General features: G+C 45.4%; 1 protein-coding gene across 1 annotated transcript in view; it reads left to right on the top strand.

Annotated features, from left to right (window-relative positions):
* DNAH1 (dynein axonemal heavy chain 1) overlaps positions 1-17,011 on the top strand; it is a 79,762-nt gene that overhangs the window by 4,679 nt on the left and 58,072 nt on the right. Inside the window, exons 3-14 of the mRNA XM_064455669.1 lie at positions 3,794-4,046; positions 4,635-4,707; positions 7,095-7,269; positions 7,786-7,942; positions 8,478-8,610; positions 9,831-9,992; positions 10,503-10,755; positions 12,015-12,172; positions 13,014-13,225; positions 14,443-14,741; positions 15,781-15,931; positions 16,509-16,702. Of these exons, the coding sequence (XP_064311739.1) occupies positions 3,794-4,046; positions 4,635-4,707; positions 7,095-7,269; positions 7,786-7,942; positions 8,478-8,610; positions 9,831-9,992; positions 10,503-10,755; positions 12,015-12,172; positions 13,014-13,225; positions 14,443-14,741; positions 15,781-15,931; positions 16,509-16,702 (2,220 nt within the window). The remainder of the gene's footprint in view (positions 1-3,793; positions 4,047-4,634; positions 4,708-7,094; positions 7,270-7,785; positions 7,943-8,477; positions 8,611-9,830; positions 9,993-10,502; positions 10,756-12,014; positions 12,173-13,013; positions 13,226-14,442; positions 14,742-15,780; positions 15,932-16,508; positions 16,703-17,011) is intronic.

The raw sequence follows: 17,011 nt of genomic DNA, 5'->3' as shown, positions 1-17,011 counted from the left end.
GGAAGGAGGAATTTCTACGTGTTGGTGTCTGGATGGTGTAGTAGTTGGGGTTCTGGCTAATCCACAGGTAAATAGATTTCAGATGACTAACTACTAGATTTTAATCTGTGGTTTTGCTTAGGGGTTAGATAATTTTAAAGTACTTTTCTCTTTTTCTGTTGCAGTTTTTAGCCATTCTGAACCTTATTTGAAAGAAAAGAGCCCGTTTTGTCAAAGCTTTGGATCAAAGAATCGAACTAGAGGCAACAGATCAAAAAGCTCATACCAGACATTGAGCAAGACACGTGGGAGTTTGACTTCTTGGATATGTAAACCCTGGATTTACCAAGAAATTGTAATTATAGTTTTGCCACAATGACACACAGACGCTGTAGCTAATGTTGTGTCAGCAGAGCCATTAGAATACGCTCTCATTTTGAATAGTTCAATTTAGCATAGCACAATGCCCCTGGTATATCTAGGAAACATGCTTTTCAGGTGTGAGAGAGGATGACTGAACTGCTGGAAAGATAGGCATTTCAGTAGTTGTGAAATGATTTTCAAAGCTTATTATAGGTAAAGCTGGGCTGGCTGGGTGCAAGGCAGATATTTGCTGTTGAAGGGCAGGGAGATGCTCCCAAGGCGCACTGGGGCAGAAGGGAGTGAAAGGTTGTTGAGGTGGGCAGAGGATCTGCTTTCAGGAAGATATCTCATCTGCCTGCAATGAGCTGAACTCCTTTTCCTCCCTGCACTTTGAACCTCTCCTTGTTGAAGGGAAGCTTCAGCCTTGAGGAAAGCTTCTGAGTAGGAAGGGATTGAGGGCTGTGAACGTGGCATGCAGCCGGCCTCCTGCCCGCAGCAGCCAGACTGTGACACTAACAGGGCCCTGGCCAGTTTCACTGCTTTTCTTCAGGATTCCTTGGGCAACCAAGAAATCTTCAAGTGTGAGCAATTTCACGCTGTTGGCAGTTGCTCTAGCAGAGCTGCCTGAAAGCTTGGGCTGCTCGCTGCAAGGTGGAAGGTGTTCCCTGTCACCCAGGGGTGAGGGTCCAGGGTCACCCTTGGATGGAGGGTGGGGAGGACAGCCCTGGAGTCTGCATGCTACTTATCATCTTGGGGGTAGTGGGGAGGTGGAAGGTGCCAGTGGCAGAGTTGGAGGCTGGGGAAGAGTGAGCTGCTCTGCAATAAACCCCTTGGCTCAGCAGCTAGGCTGAATAAAAGAGAGGATCTATCTTTTCATCTTTTAAATCAACCTAGAGACCATTCCTGAGAGCTGGATAGGAGCACCAAACCACCCGGTAGCTGGAGGCTGGCACAGGAGCTGGCTCCCCAGCATGCTCTGGGAAACCTTGCTGGAAACCCTGGCCACATCTCAGCAGCTGGGGTGGCAGAGGAGCAGGATTCCCTTTGTGCTTAGCAGTTCTCCCATCTCTGTATCAGCTTTAGCACAATCAGACAAGCTGTTTTACTGATCTGTCTGGGGAATTGCTGGGAAAACTTTGGAGGCCTGGTTTTGTTCTTTATTTTGGGTGGTGTGTGTCAGGTTTTTTTTGAGTTACAAACATCAGACCCTCCCTCTGTAGCTGTGAGCGCATGACAGATGGATGTTTTTGAGCTGGACACTGAGAAGCAGTTTGGTTTATTTTGAGAGAAGTGCTCAGGAAGGACTTTGCAGAGGTGTGAGTGAATACACAGGGAGAAAAGCAGTGAAGAATTAGGCCTGCTGTGGGCAGGCTTGGTACATGCTTCCCCCTGTCACAGGAGCTCAGCCTGTCATCAGCGGCAGCCACATTATTTCGGTTCTAGACAGATGGTCCTGCTAAATTGGGAGTGGGCTCAGTCGGTCACCCTACTAAGGGTTTGGATGAACCCTGTACCCTGGAGTTAGCTTTTTTGAATTGACAGATTTAGGATTCTAGTCCTAAGAGGTAAAAGTACAGCAAGCCACATCACCGCCTCCGCCCCTGCCCCAGAAAGAGGATGCTTAGGTGACATATGCGGAACAACCCTGCAGTGGCTCTCCTCCTTGCTGCTGTTCTCTGTGCCAGTGCAGCAGGCGCAAAAGAGTCCAGCAGTGGTTCATACGGAATCCTTGAATCTTGGCTGATACCAATCAATCCTGCTGGGCTGCTAAAATATATATGGCCAGAGCATAAAATAGCTAATAAAACCAAAATCCTCCATGGAAAATTAATTCTTCAGGGTATGAGGTTCCAGTTGCTGTGCCAAAGAGAAGCTGAGGGGAAAAATTTGAGATTTTCTAGTTTGAAGGAGGGGAGGGGGTGTTACTGATCTTGTCTGTCTCCCAAGTCTCTCCAATCTGTTCGTTTACTCCATTTCACTTTAAAGGATTCGCATCATGGTAACCTTGATTTATTACCTGATTTCTTTTTTGAATCAACATCTCAAAATGGTGCACTGGCTTGAACCTGCAGTAATAAACCAGCACAGTTACTCCCTCTTATCTCCAGCATGCATGTAATGCTTTCTCTGCTGTGTGTACCCGATTCATTCTTGCGGACAGACAGCAAGGTGAAATTTAGAAAAAATTGCCCTCTCTGATCAAGAGCATAGGACAGGCAGAGTTTTTGTTCTGATAAAGAGTAGAGCAGAGAGGGCATGGTAGGAAGGGATGCTGTGCTGTCTCCACATCAGGATGAGACTCCAGACAGGTACTATACCAGCTGTGGCCTACAAGACCAGGCAAGGTCATTCTAACACTTAACTGTGGCAAGCTGGAAGAATCCCACCTAGCAGCCTGTTGCAGAGGCTTGGCTTCCAGAAGTAAGCAAGGCAGTTGTGTGGCTCCTAGCAAGGGTGCAGGATACAAACCATTAGTCAGGTAGGATGAAAAGTCTGGGTCTAGCCCCAAGCAGGCATTGATGAATAAGCCATACTGCACTTGGAGTATCCTTGAGAAACACCACAGAGAGCTTTGACTCATAATTTATAGGAATAAGCTATGTGGGTATGTGTACATCATTACATCGGTGCATGTGTGTGCAGGCTGGAGGGGCTTGTGTCACTTCAAATGTACTAATTATTTACAGTAGTCATCTCTGTTTAGACAAGCCTAAAATCAAGAGTTGCATTTTCATTGTGCCAGAAGTCTGAGGGCTGCTTTTAATTAGTATCTCTCAGTGCACGAAGGTTTGTGTAAAATAAAGCTGTGATATTTGCCTGGACTTGCGTCTCCAAAGGTGGAAGAGTAGAAATTTTTTGTGAGCTGCAATCACCAGCAAGAATATCTCCTGCAGGAGAAGAGAGAGGGGAGCTTCTGGCTATATTTTAATATTCGTTAGGTGATGCTTAAACATCTCTCCTGCATTATTTAAATGAGAGAGTCAGACTTTACACCTGGGAGTAGCTGTGTTGGTATCTAGGCTGTAGATACCTGGAGTCAAGCGTGACAAGGTTTTTAAGGGATTTGGGTACAGCAAAAGTAGCACTTCTGTTGTAGTCCCAGTTTACTAAAATTCTCTTCACAGCCTTTTGAATGCTGCCACAGGTCCGGAAAGCCCCTGCTGCTTCAGGAAAGCAGCTTTCATTGTGTATGCTGCTGGTTTTCCACCTCCAAAATCCATTTGGAATAATAAAGTGCCCTCTTTCCCTAGGGTTAGTGAGCCATCGAGTCAGCCACGTGAGCCCAATGGCCCCCAGGTCACAAAGGCAATGCTTGGTACCGAAGCAGGGGGTCGAACCTGCCTTGTTACCCACTCATCATCTTAGTGAGCAAACGATATCCAGCACGGTGGGAGGGTGTGGAGGAGTGCCAAATATAGTGTTTAACGGGCTGAATGTCTTTCTGCTCTAGCAAGCCCAGGGTTGCATCACAGCATTGTTCCCCTAAGAAGATGGATAAAGCAAAGAAGGATTTGACAAATTCTCTGGGTAGGAGCCCCAAGCCTCCTGACACCAGCAATGAGGCTTTACAATGGGACTGCAGTCCACAAGCAAGTTTCTTGCTTCCCGATAGCTGCAACCAGGGGCCAAAAAAATACTCGGACTTCAGACAAAAGACATTTCATGCTGATGTCTTGCCTCCAGCAGCCTCCAACATCTCGGAGGTAAGTGCAAAGAGCAGTTCTTTTTCTACTACTGTACTTCTAAAATTGAAAGACCTACAGTACACCTGGTATAGAGAAATACAGCTTTCACCCCAGGTCCTAGCCTTTCATTTTGGTCAGAGGCTTTTGGGCAAGACGTTGGCCCTTACAAAGTGTGAAGCCATAAGGCTCTTCCTGATTGTAATTGTGCTGCCTTCCTCAATGGCCAGTGCTATCACTTTCATCATGATGTTGCCTGGGTTTAGGATGCCAGTGTGGCAGGGCAGGCATATGGTTCTGACTGCAGATGATATTTGGAAGTAAAACCTTAATGACTACCTACCTCATCAGCCCTCAGTCGACATTTTGAGCTGACACCAGGCTCCACTCTGCTGACAAATCCCCTGCCTGTCTGTGCATCAGGCTGAAGTTTCCAGGTATTTGAGCCTCCTTGAGCCTTTTTCTGACCATTACTCACAGTCTCAATTGTCCCTAAAGCTCTGGTAAATTCAGTCTTATAGTCTCACTTTCTCTCTGGACCTGTGCTTCCCACTGTGCTACAACTGTGATTTGTTATCTCTGACACTTCCCTCACATGCTACATTTCAGGATGTTTGTGCTGGCCCCCATATGTACCGTGCTTTGCTAAGACAGGCGGACCTCGAGCAGTACACCCCTAAAGGTAAATATACTGAGAGGAAATGTGACATGGCAGGAAATGGGGCCGTAACTGTTATGGTTGCTTGTAGTGAGCATGCTGGGAACTAGGCTGATGACTTTAGGTTAGCGCTCTGCTTTTGTTCTCCCCTCAGTGAATGTCCTGTGAAAAGTGAATTGCATTTAGAGATGGAGCAAAGTGATCTGACTGGGTGGTAAAACCATGCTCCCTTTTCTACTTGATAGATCTCCCCAGGGTTCAGGGTAGACTGCATTGCTGCTGATGGGAGTATGGTTCCACAGGCCATACGCCAGGAAAGCACTAATTTGCATGCATTATGATTGTGTATGGAGCCAGCAATCCCCCTTTCCTGTGAAATGGGACCTGCCTGTGAGAGCTGTATTCAGGATCTACGTACCCATAGCTGAAATCATGGTCCTTTCTCATTTATTCATTATGTATCCAGCTGTGCCCCAGAGCGGCTTGTTCTCCTTAGATGCAAGGGATCTTAGTGTATATGGAGCTGCTGGTCCTACCTGCTTTCAAGAGCTTGTTGTGTCATGGATGTTCAAATATAGAAACAGCGTTGCTGAAAGGTTTGCCAGCACTCTCCTAGCCCCTAGAGCACTCTTAGGGATATGGATCATAGGCTGGCAGCGGGTGGGGAGAAAGTGTGCATGTGAGAATTTTCGTCTTAGAGAAAGATGGTAACTATATATACCACCTTACTGTGCTTAGAAATGACATTTATTTTCATGAGTGAGGACAAATGACTGCATCCTCAAGTGAATCTTGACAAGCTAGACTCATCCCTAACAAGTAGAGACAGATCTCTATTTATGATCTGCTGCTTCTTCAAGGGGGAGGAAGCTATCAAGCTGGAAATGTAAATGCAAATGAAACGCTAAGTATTGGCATAAATAGTTGATAGTGCACAAAGTGCCATAATGGATGGTGCCATGGATTTTGCAGCAATGAAGTGACAAAATTGGAACAGCTGTGCTCCCTGACAACAAATATAAATCAGGGCCTTTCTGTAAAGACCCCAAGCAAGAGATATGCAGGAGGCTAAAGGAGATGTAGTAAACCCTCTGCATTTTAGGGATTCCTCGAGATTACTGTAAGCGTGCATGTCAGTATGGACAATGGAAATGTTTAGGATCATATTTATTCCAGGCTAGGAGTCATTCCTAAGAGAGGGGAGTTCAGTGGCTATTTCCTTTAGTCCCTAAGCAGACAACAGGACCCTATAGGAGTTGTTTCAGGGGCCATTTAAAAAGGGCAAGGGAATGACCTCTTAGAGGATCCTTTCTGTGCCTGATCGTCCTGAAACATGTCTGGTTTCAGCATTATTGGCTGCTCTGCACAACTGCTTTGAAATCAAGGGGTTGCATCCATGATGCAAGGAGAAATACACAGAGCAGGGTGATCGGCTCTAAAGCTTGATGTCTCAAATACCAGCTTACGAGCCAGAACCTTAAGTTTCTCCTTGGTAAAGTGTGAAAGTTCATGAAATGAAAAGCTCATTTCACTAAAATCTATTTTTAGCTCAGCGCTTAGCTCTGTCTGGGGAATAGTGCTTTTTAAAGCTTGCATGCAATTACTTAATTTAGGTTAAGCTTCAAATTCCCAGTTTGCTGCTGTTCTATTATTTGTGGCTTGATTAACAATATAAACAGTTTAGTTTATTTATGGGTAAATTACATGGTTTAACTTCAGCCAGTTCTTAGAAATGTATATTTTTTTCTTAGTCCAAATTTCCATTGAAAACATTTGGCCAAATTGTGAGATTGTTAGCTGTTTAATTCAATTTTTTTCTCTCACCACTGCTGATGTGAGTGGGAGGTTCTCTTGAGCAAAAACTGAGGAGAGGTTTGTCCCAAGTAAGGTGTGGAGAGGGACTTTAGCGCATACAGGTGACCTGAGCACCTCGTTCTCTCCTGCAATATTCATAAGCCTTTTATCACTGTCTCGACTGAGTTCCTCCCAGCTACGACTGACTCTTGGTCTCAGGGCACCCCAGGGAGGCAGAGGAATCCCACCCCTTTCTGAGAGTGAGGGAAGCTGCTCACTAGAGACAATAACTTGCCCATGATCACGTAGAGAGTCTATAGCAAAGCTGGGAACAGAACAGTGCTCCTTAAAGCCAGGCCAGTGCCCTACCTCCTAACAAGGTGCATGACACTAATTCTTCTTCTATGCCATCATTTTGATACTGGAAAACTATGACATATTGCAGCAGGAAAAAAGTCTTCCCTTCTGTTTCCCATTTGATGTCCGCTTGATTTCTCTCACAAACCTGGTGAAGTAACTTCTGCAGACAACCCAGGAGACAGCACAGTTGTCCTCTGTGTGTAAATGTAAGAGGGATGTCCGGTGGTTTCAGATGTGTGTTTCTCTTTGTCTCTCAGTCACAACCTTTAAGATGCCTGAGGACTTTGGAAGTGTCCTGGATAAGCAAGTGATTGGACCAACCACTGAGAACCTCATCAAGTCAGATTTCCCAGTACAATCATTTAAGCCCAAAGTGCAGATTTCCTTCCAAGGGCTTCCAGGGCAATGCCCTCGGAAGATTGAGGCTGAGAGGTAAGTAACCAGAAGGTGGCTAGAGACTTCATTATGGAATGGGCACAGCAAATTAGGGTGTTGATTTTTGCTTTCAAGGCATGACATGCCAAGAATCTTTAGGAAAAGACTATCCTGTAAAGCAGTGGTCTTCAAAGTGGGGTGTGCACATCACAGGGGCTGCACAAGGCAATTCACTGGGATGCAGGAAGAAAAACTTTTTTTAAAATAGTGTTTATTTCATCTTTTTCTCATCCTTTTTTAACTTCTATTTTTGTATATGCTCTATAATGTACATAATATATTAGTACAGTAGTACATGTATATAATTTATAAATTGGACTAGATGATCATTGTAAGTACCTTTGAACTGAACTAACTGAACTAAACATTCTGTAGATGAGGAAATATGCATGTTTGCAGTGTGTGCTCAAAACCTTTTTTACTAATAGAGATGCATGATCAAATGTGGAGTTACAAGCATGGGAGCCCTTCTAGGTGCATTAAGTGATTATTTCCCCCTCTGATTCAAAACAGGAGAAGACGGCTGTATCTCACCTGTGATATTGCTCAGCTGTTAGCCAGCAAGGGGATAGACTCCAATCAGCTGATGCCAAGGCACCACGATCGTGACAATATGCCAACTATTGAGGAGAAGAAAGATCCTGTCTTTCCCATCTACCTCCCACTAAAGGTAAGAGAGTGTGGTTGGCATTTGTGGTCTGTCTCATTGTTTATACCACAGGATGTTTCTGAGAATTGCAGGGCACTTAGCCATCATTGATACAACAAGCAATAAAACAAGAAAATGCTTTAAAGCAAGCTTGGGCCCTCAAGAATCTCTACAAGATACTGAGCGTCTTCTGCAGGGTGCTCACAACTTCCATCAAAACTAATAGTCCTTGAGGGTGCTGCTCACTGTCATTTGTGTGTCCAAAGAAAAGGTGTTGTCTCATGTTTCCTTCTGGATGCAGTAGTCTGCAATATTACTGTGTGACACCTCTCCAGGTGGTGTCTCTGCTCCCTAGGAAAGTGCTAGAGATACAGAAATTGCTGTATGGGAGAAGAGTGTTGATCAAAGATCAGCACAGCTTTTGCATCTGGACTGTTTTCTCTTTTTGTAGCCCATTTAGGAACTGCATGTTAATTTTCCTCCCATGAAATCATGTATCAGGTGTTTCCTTCTTTCTGAAGTAAGACTTCATTTCACTCATGTCCTGGCTTTTTAGATATTTGACAATGACAAGTATGACTGTCGAACTCCAGAAGAGTGGATCTCACTAGGACTGGAGCCAGGATCTCACAATAGAAAGCCGGTGCCTGGAAAAGCGCTTTTACCTACAGATGATGTACTGGGACACGGTAAAGGCTGAATGAGTTACTCCTCAAGGGAGGCAACAGTAACAATTACAGGCCCACTGAGGAGCAGGGAGCATGTAGATTCTGACAAATGCAGCTCTGAATAGCAGAAAAACAATAACTCATTGTGATCGGGTGATGTGGATGTCTGTCACTTTCCTGTCACTCAGAGCCTTCACAATGAGAAGGCATCACTAGGTACAACTGTACTAGTGTCCAGTTGTGGCTGCAGCTCATATCAATACATCTGCACTAGGTTTAAAGTGTAGGAACTGGCATGCATACTGACTGCAACTCTGGGGAGACCTCCAGGCGTGGCTGTCTACAAAACCTAAGCATAAAACCTAAGCTGTGTGGATCCTCGGACAGCCAGAAAGTGATGGCTGAGTTATGCTTGCAGTTGGCTTGGGGAACACTACACCTGATCACGCCCCAGACTGAATGAACTGTTCTGTACACAAGTAGTCAGACCCTTTAGGCCATGGGGGAGGTGAGACCAGTGGCATCTGTATAGCGCCAGCACTGTTGCATATTCATATAGTTCAGACCCATGGTTAACAGCATCCGTTCTCAACTTCGGTATACTGCTATCCTGACCTGTATCTATATTGATAGCAATATAAATATACCAATCTGGATAGCACTTCCCAGCATTTAAGAGCATCCAAACATTTAAGAGTTAGATGCCCTGGGAATGACCCAGAGAAATAATAGACTGGGGGAGAAGGCACAGGGTTTTATGCCCACTCCCAATTACAAGAATGAGGACTTGTGCGAGAGCAACACAGAGCTAGAGCCTCACATGGGAAAGGAGAATGGGATCCCCACAGAGCCCATGAAGGGTCCTGGATCAAGGGGTGAAGGAGTTGGGAGGCAGAGGAGTCCCCAGGCGTGGGCTGAAAGAGAGGATGTAGGGGCATACAAGACCCAAATATGAGACTATGGCTGCAAAGAATGAGTGGCAGTGCCTGAAGCAGGAGGTGGGAGGATGATCCACAGGGAACCCGCAGAGGTAAGAGAAGGAAAATGGAGGGCTCTGGTGTGTGCAAACAGTTGGAAATGCTAAGCTGTAAGACCTGAGTTCATTATGTAGTTTATTACAGCAGAAATTATGTGAGATTGACCAAGATTCAAACTAGTGAATGGATTTGACTGTAGCGTCACCATTTGCTGTAGTCTCCAGGAGAATGGACTAACACTGTTTTAATCCTTGATTCTCTCAGAGGACCCGAAAAGCCAGAAGTTAATCTACAAGTGGATTGATGTTGGTGTTCTGGAGTATGACAAAGAGTCAGAGCTCTACTTGGTCCATAAAACAGATAAGAATGGGCTGGTGCGGGATGAAGAAGGGAGACCCATCCTCAGTGGAGGAATAACTCCACAAGGTGTGTTTCAAGTAGGCCTTTTGGAACTCTGAGAGCCAGTCCACTACCCATGCTGGTCCTAGGTAGAGACTGGAAGGATGTCAAGAAGTAACTTAAGTCTTCTCCCTGTTATCACTCTTGACATGTCTGTTTCACCTGTCCTGAAAAATCTCCAGGTGAGAGAACTCCACACTTTAGTTTGACAACCTATTTGAGACCTTCCCTTTGGAGATTTTTTTTTTTTAGTGTCTCCCATCTTTCCTGCCTCCAAGAAAAGTTACATTGTGGTCTTTCTGGGCCAATGCCATTTTGAGGGGGAATGTGAACAGATTAAGATCAAGTACCTCCCTTTTGAGAGGTTTGGAGATGCTGCTAATTCCATGCTCTTTATGCCTTACTGTCCTCAGTTTTGTCCCTCATTTTGATGTCCAGTAAGCCGGCCCAATTATATTGTCCTTCAAAGAGCTGCTGTCAGCGTTGCAAGCTTTGTTCTTCCTGTAGACTTTTGTAAGTTTTACTTTCATTTTCCAGGAAGAACCCTATTGTTGTCGTGTCAGTACTGGGTGCCACGAGTTTGCCTGCTGTTTCTGGCTGAAGATCCCCAGGTGTTTGCAGAGCGGGTAGTTTCTGCCAATAACTTGCGTAAGAAAACGCAGGCGCTGCTACTGTATCACCTGTATGTGGACTGCATGCCCACAGATGGACTAAATAGCATCAGCGAGAAAAGCATGCAGAGAATGAAGCTGTTGGCTATGCACACTCCCAAACTGAAGAATGAGAAGAGGTAAAGCATCAAGTACATGTCTGGGGTCTCAGCCTTCAGTCCGTTAACATTGTAGGATTTCATAGGGCTACAAAACAAGTGGCAATTGATGCAGATGGTCAACATCCAGCTCCATAGCCTGTGGATCTCATCTGCCTTCCAGCCTGTGCATGTGCACACCACCCTTTTTGCCCAGAGTGTTATCAGAAGTAGGTAGGACAAGAGCCCCAGGGACACACGTACAGGATGGGTGATCTGTCAGTGTTCCGAGATGAAGTAGATATACTTCTTATGCAAATCCATTAAGCCATGCTTACAGCTCCAGTCAAGTGGTCTTCAACAGCAGGACAGTTGGACAGAACTGGCGTGGTTGACCTTGCTGTCTCCCTGTGCTTTCAGGGAACAGATCAGTCGTTGCTGAATTGACGCTGTGCAGACCACCAGCTGTCTCCAGAGAGCAGGTTGTTGTCTCCTGGTGGCTCTTCTACTTATTAACAGCTGCTAAAATCAAAAGAAGGTCTGCACAGCATGAACAAAACAGAACAGGAGATCTCCACCTGGATATACAGTATCTCTTTAGGATGCAGTTCATATCAGGAAGGCATTTGAAGAGTCCCTGGGCTGATGAATCATGAGCCATTGGTGGTGTCACTGGGAATCAGCTGTGACCGATTGCCCTGCTCACAGACAGGAAGGTGTGAAGGGCTGCATGGTCTGCCAGCCTAGAGAGTAGGACAGTAATTAGTCTCTATTTGTGAGCAGAAATACAGGTATAAAGAAAAGCACTCTGCCTGCTTGAGGTGAATGATGATTTCCTAGGGTAAACAGAGCAGGGTTTCATACTTACACACATGTTTTGGCTGAGGAGACTGATTTCAAGAGGTGTTCAGCAGGAGGCAGTTGGGAGGACAGCTCAGCCCAGCTTTTCCAGAACTGCCAGCCAGCTTCCTCAGTTCTTGGGTTTTTTCCCCTCTCCCCTCTGTAATGCTTCTTCCCCTGCACACCCCCATTGGAGATTTTGCTTTGATCTGCAAAGACACTTGAGAAGGCTGCAGTCCTAGTCCCAGGTCCCCGCTTGCCTCTGCCATTAAATGTCCAGTTGATAGCTTTGCTGGCTGCTTCATTGTCTGCACAGCTCTCCTAATATGTTCAGTAGTAGGTGAGCTCCTGGGTTAGCAAATACAGGAGGGAGGGAGTGAAGAGTGGGTTTCACAGTAGAGCTACAGATATGCTTATGCTCAAACACCATGGGTTATAATTGTTTCCGTGTCTTGTAACAGGGTGTTAGACCATATGTGCTGCCTGGAGAGAGAAGTGAGATTAGACTATGAACGCACCATGAACAGGCTCAGCTTTGACAGAGTCGTCACTTCCAAACCTCAGACATTTTCTTATGTCACCCTGCCAGACAAGGAGGAGAAGAAAGTACCAGAGAAAGGTACAGGACACAGTGAAGCAGTTTAAACTCTGCGTGGTTAGAGAACCTCTTGTCTTGATAGGATTCATGCTTTGTTGTAGAAACTCTTGAGGTTCATGTTAATGATTAGGGCTTATAAGGGGCAGCTGCAGGAGATTATATGAGACTTTTGAGTATGTCTCATCTTTTTTAGGGTATATTTGCATGTTCACATTACCTCAGTATAACATATTACCATCCATCAGCTAAGCTTCAGTAACTCTGCAAATGTACCCTTAATGGCACCAAATGCAAGGCATTGTAATTAGCTTAACTGCCTTTTGCTCTGCACTGTATCAATGGAGCTGACCGCCTTCCATTTGCTGTGCTCAGCTGTGGCATACCTCAGGTGTGAAAGAGGGCTCAGGCTCTTAGAGTCCAAACTGGAGGAAAATGACCACAGTAAAAGGTGGGGTGGAGCTTATTTTGTGCACTTTGAACTTCCAAATATTGGAATGGCTTGAGGTGGGTCACAAGTGGCCTCTCACAGATGAGATGACTCAGCTGTGCCTTGAAGCCTCAGTGGGAAGATTCTTCAAGTCTAATGTTCTTTCTCATGGAAGCTTCATGAACCCAAGCCTCAGGAAGGTCAGGCACCAAGACAGTCCCTCAACCCCTAATGGGAGGCTGCAGAATGTCTCTGCTGCAGAGCAGAGACTCTCTTTTAATCCAGCCATCTGCTGAAACTGCTACATGATAAGGCCTGTGCACCAGAGGAGAATCCTTTTCACAAGGGCTGTCCCAAAGAGAGCTGCACTCTTCCTCTAACACAGAAGCTGGAATGGCTGTTGCAGGCAATAATGTGTTCTTTTTTTGGTGACAGGGCTCATCTGGATCCCAGACTATCCTTTTGATGAACGACAAGCAGATTTCAACTTTGTCTCACTCTTGACCAGGCCACAAGTCATCCTTCTCCTTACACAGGTGCAAGATGAGTGCAACAAGGCAGCCACCATGTCTCTGTTTATCTCAACCTTAGCCAAGCATGTCTGCCTGGAGGAGTTTGAACAGATCCAGACCCAGACCTTTGCTCAGGTGAGCAAAGGAAGCATAGAGGATGAACACATGGAGCAGCCAGCAGGGTTGTCAGCATGTATTAGACAGATGCAGCAGCTGCAGATCAATTCCCTCGAAACGGATGAGCTTTCAAAGGAGACATTGTGTGTGGGGCAGGAAGGAATTTTTGTGTCATGTTTATTGGGACATGGGGAGAATGGGCTGAAAGAGCCATAGCCCCCTAGTTAGCATCAGCCAATGCTGCCCATGCTCTTAGGCAGGTGTTGAACAAGTGGCCACATAGGGCTACAGTCCCTCTTTCCTCCTCCTAGTCTCCATGCAGATAACAGTCCTGGTTTGCACTCAAAAGTTTCCTTTTATTTTTTTATTTCCCTATCCCTCCAGCTGCAAGGCACAAGAGCTTTGATTCTCCCCTGAAGCACTCATAGGAGTAATGCTTTTCTACACTGTTCGTTATGTACTTAATTAGATGACTCTGCTTGCAATTCCAGAAGACAGACTAGGACAAAAATTTGCAACTCTGGTAATTCTTGCCAGAAGATCTTAATGCCCTCTATATGAGGGTGGTACATAGCATGCTGGATGTGGCCACACAGAGTAGCTTGCACAGGGTTACACAGTAAATTGGTGGCAGAGAGCATGTGCTGGCCCTTCCCAGTCCCATGCTGTTTCAGCTAGGCAGTGCTGTCATCCACTCAATGACAGAGGTTGTTTTATTACACACAAACAGCAGCTGCCTGCAGAGCAAAAGTGACACTTGGTGGTATTTTAATAAATTAAAACACTGCAGACTGCTGCTGCCCATGACTTCTTCCCCTCTTTCTCATCGCTTATCAAGAGAAGACAACATTCTGTCCTCTATTTGCTCATCATACTGTCTACACAACTTTTTATGAGGGACCCTGACACAGGCAGCTCCAGGGATACTGCTCTATAGAAAAGAGAACAAAAAGAAAACACAGTTATAAAAAGAAAGAATAGAGCACTCCAGCTTTTTAATATCCCTTTCTTTTTGTAGGTCTTTTGTCAGTGAAAGAGATGTATGGCCAGGTTCAGATGCTACGTGTGCATGCATGAATTTGAGAGCTACTGTTTAGCTGCCACAGCTCTGAGAGAACAGTTATCTTTCACAGCAGAGAAAGGTCCAGCAGTCCCAGCTAGCAGCTAACCTTGTCATACTGCTTTCCCATCAGCCCTTGGAGGATTACATAGCTTGCTTTGTTTCTTTCCCCTAGGTTCAGGTGTTTCTCAAGGATACTTGGATCAGTACTCTAAAGACTGCAGTAAAGAGCAACCTGAGAGATGCAGGCAAAGACTGGTACAACCTAGAACAGAGTCACTGGGATGTCTACCAGATGTCCAAACTGCATAAGCTGATGAAGCGCATCAGACTAATCCTTCAGGACTCTGTGCGCTCTCTGGTCCAGAACTCGCTGATGAACTTCACCCAGCTTTTGCTGGATGCTTGCCATGGTGTCCTGAATTGCTCAGAGGACATGGAATGGGGAGATGACCTCATCAATAGTCCCTACAGGTAAGGAAGAGAGAGAAAAAAAAAAAAGAGTAGAAAGAGCAGAAAAGTGTAGTACCATTGCCTTTCTAACTACTGTTTTTGCAAGCAAGCTTCGCATTGTATGGGGGCTTTAGGCTGGGCTGTTCCCCCCAGTCCACCACCTGACACATTTGCTTGAGTCTGGAAGAATGACACACAGCTGGCTGTTCTGTTAGTAGATTTCAAGTTGCTGTTAGTGATATGAGGCAGCATGTCAGAACCTATCTGGCAGTACCTCAGTACTTTGACATACTGTTATAAAGATTAGCCACTTCTAGCACTCTAGGAGGAGCAAGTAATTACTACTAGCTTTTTTCTGGAGGTCCAGAAGAAGAATACCAGGAGGCATGGCTGCGTAATTCCGTTCTTGAATTAAACCTCAGGAGTAGGATCTGGCCTGGGATCCCTAAAGAATACCAAATTCAGGTTGTACCAGTGACTAGAATTTTCTTCTGTTGGGTATTGATTTAAGGATTTCTGTCCTTCATGGTATTAAAAAAGGAAGGTTTAGAAATTGAAAACAGGGAGAAAAGAAAAAAAAACAAAACAACCAACCCTGCCATTTACCTTGCCTTTTACCTTGAAATCAGTGGGAGTCTTGACACTGACTTCAGCTGATCCTGAGCTGTGCTGGTAACATACAAGATTGGGAGATACTGAATGTAACTTCCAGAAGGTACATTTTAAGAGTATATTGGATATGCTGAATGCCCAGTTTGAAAAGCATCTGCAATCTTTCTGTAAAGCAGCTCCAGTTCTCAACATAAGGTTATGACTTTTGGGGATCTTGGTATGTCATAATTGACACTTCCTTCACCTGTGATAGACAAGAGTTCTCAATGTCTTTACTCGTAAACTCAGAATGAAGTGTTTCACACCTTCATCTGCATGGGACAGTCCTCTTCTCCTCTGCTTTCATTTCCTGCCTAGTAGGTGTTTTAGTATCAGCACCAGAGGATTATAGTTGTGTGCTATCATCTCAGAAAGCATCCCTGTTTTTCCTTATCTCTTCCCACTACAGGCCTCAAAGGAATCCACTCTTTGTAACAGACCTTGTGCTAGACAGCAGTGGTGTTCACTTCAGCCCCCCTGTGGAGAGTTTTGAGAAGTCCCTCATTTCGCTGTTTGACAACGGAATCCTGGTGACTCATGCTGTCCCACAGCTGGAGAAGGTGAACTCTTCTGCAATCATACAGCTGTGCAAGTCTTCTCAGTGCATTGCAGCTTGGCATAGACACCCCTGACCTTGTACTGAGGGAGAAAGTTGAGAAGTGGGTAGCTGGGAATCCAGTTTATTTAATTTGAGCACAGCATTTTGCTAATGCGTTTCTATTGTGACACGATTTCGTCAAGCTCCCCAAACCTGTAGCTCTTCTATGTGGTTGCTATCTCTGCTTTGGAGCTACAGGTTCTGTGGAGATATGTCCTAAGTATCCTGGTTGCCCTAAGTTCATGGCAGCTGCCAAAAGCAGACTCATAAAGGAAATAGCACCTTTTCCAGTTCTGTCAGTCTGGTGCAGACCTCTTCTGCCTATGCATCCTTCTGCCTGTTACTGTGAAAGGCCTGTCTCCCAAGGTCTTCCTTCTTTGGGGGCAGCAACATAAAACTAATAGAACAATTCCTGACACAAGGTAGATGGCTGGACTGCGTAACATCCCAAAGATGCCACTAGTGGTTGTCTCACCTCTCACCTGAGGAGGCATGGTTAGCTCTGCTAGTCCTGAAAGACCCTCTCCTTCCTCTTCCAGTATGTGTTGGAGAACATACTTATCACAGGCACACCCTTGCTGGACTCAGTGGGCTTGCATGAACCCCAAGTGGAAGAACTACGTGAGGCTATGCGATCTGCCATTCAAAAGGCACTGATCCCTCTCCAAGCCTATGCCAAGAGATATGAGAAGTTCTTAGAGCTAAATAACAATGACATCCAGTACTTCCTAAGGTAAGTGGCCTCTGAGAGAGGCACCTCTAACCCAAATAGCAAGCCTTTTCAGAAGCTGTTGTGTGGATGTGCGTGAGAATGCAGGACCCGTTCTGAGACCACGAATGTGCATGATGTGCCTCAGGTCTGAGGTCAGGCATCCTATCAGAGGCAGTCTTCAGCCATGGGCAGTGGTCCATGCTTTTTAGAGGACCTTGGTGGTAGCAGTGAGAATTTCTTGTGCCTCTGACAGCAGTCACATTCCTGTCATGTTTGTAAGTGTAATTGGAGATATTAATGGCCCTAAAAATGACTCATCCTGTTTGAAAA

The sequence above is a fragment of the Phalacrocorax carbo genome, chromosome 6 (genome assembly GCF_963921805.1).
Source record: "Phalacrocorax carbo chromosome 6, bPhaCar2.1, whole genome shotgun sequence".
Lineage (NCBI taxonomy): Eukaryota > Metazoa > Chordata > Aves > Suliformes > Phalacrocoracidae > Phalacrocorax > Phalacrocorax carbo.
Note: the sequence above shows the minus strand (reverse complement) of the source record. Positions and strands in the feature narration are given on the sequence as shown.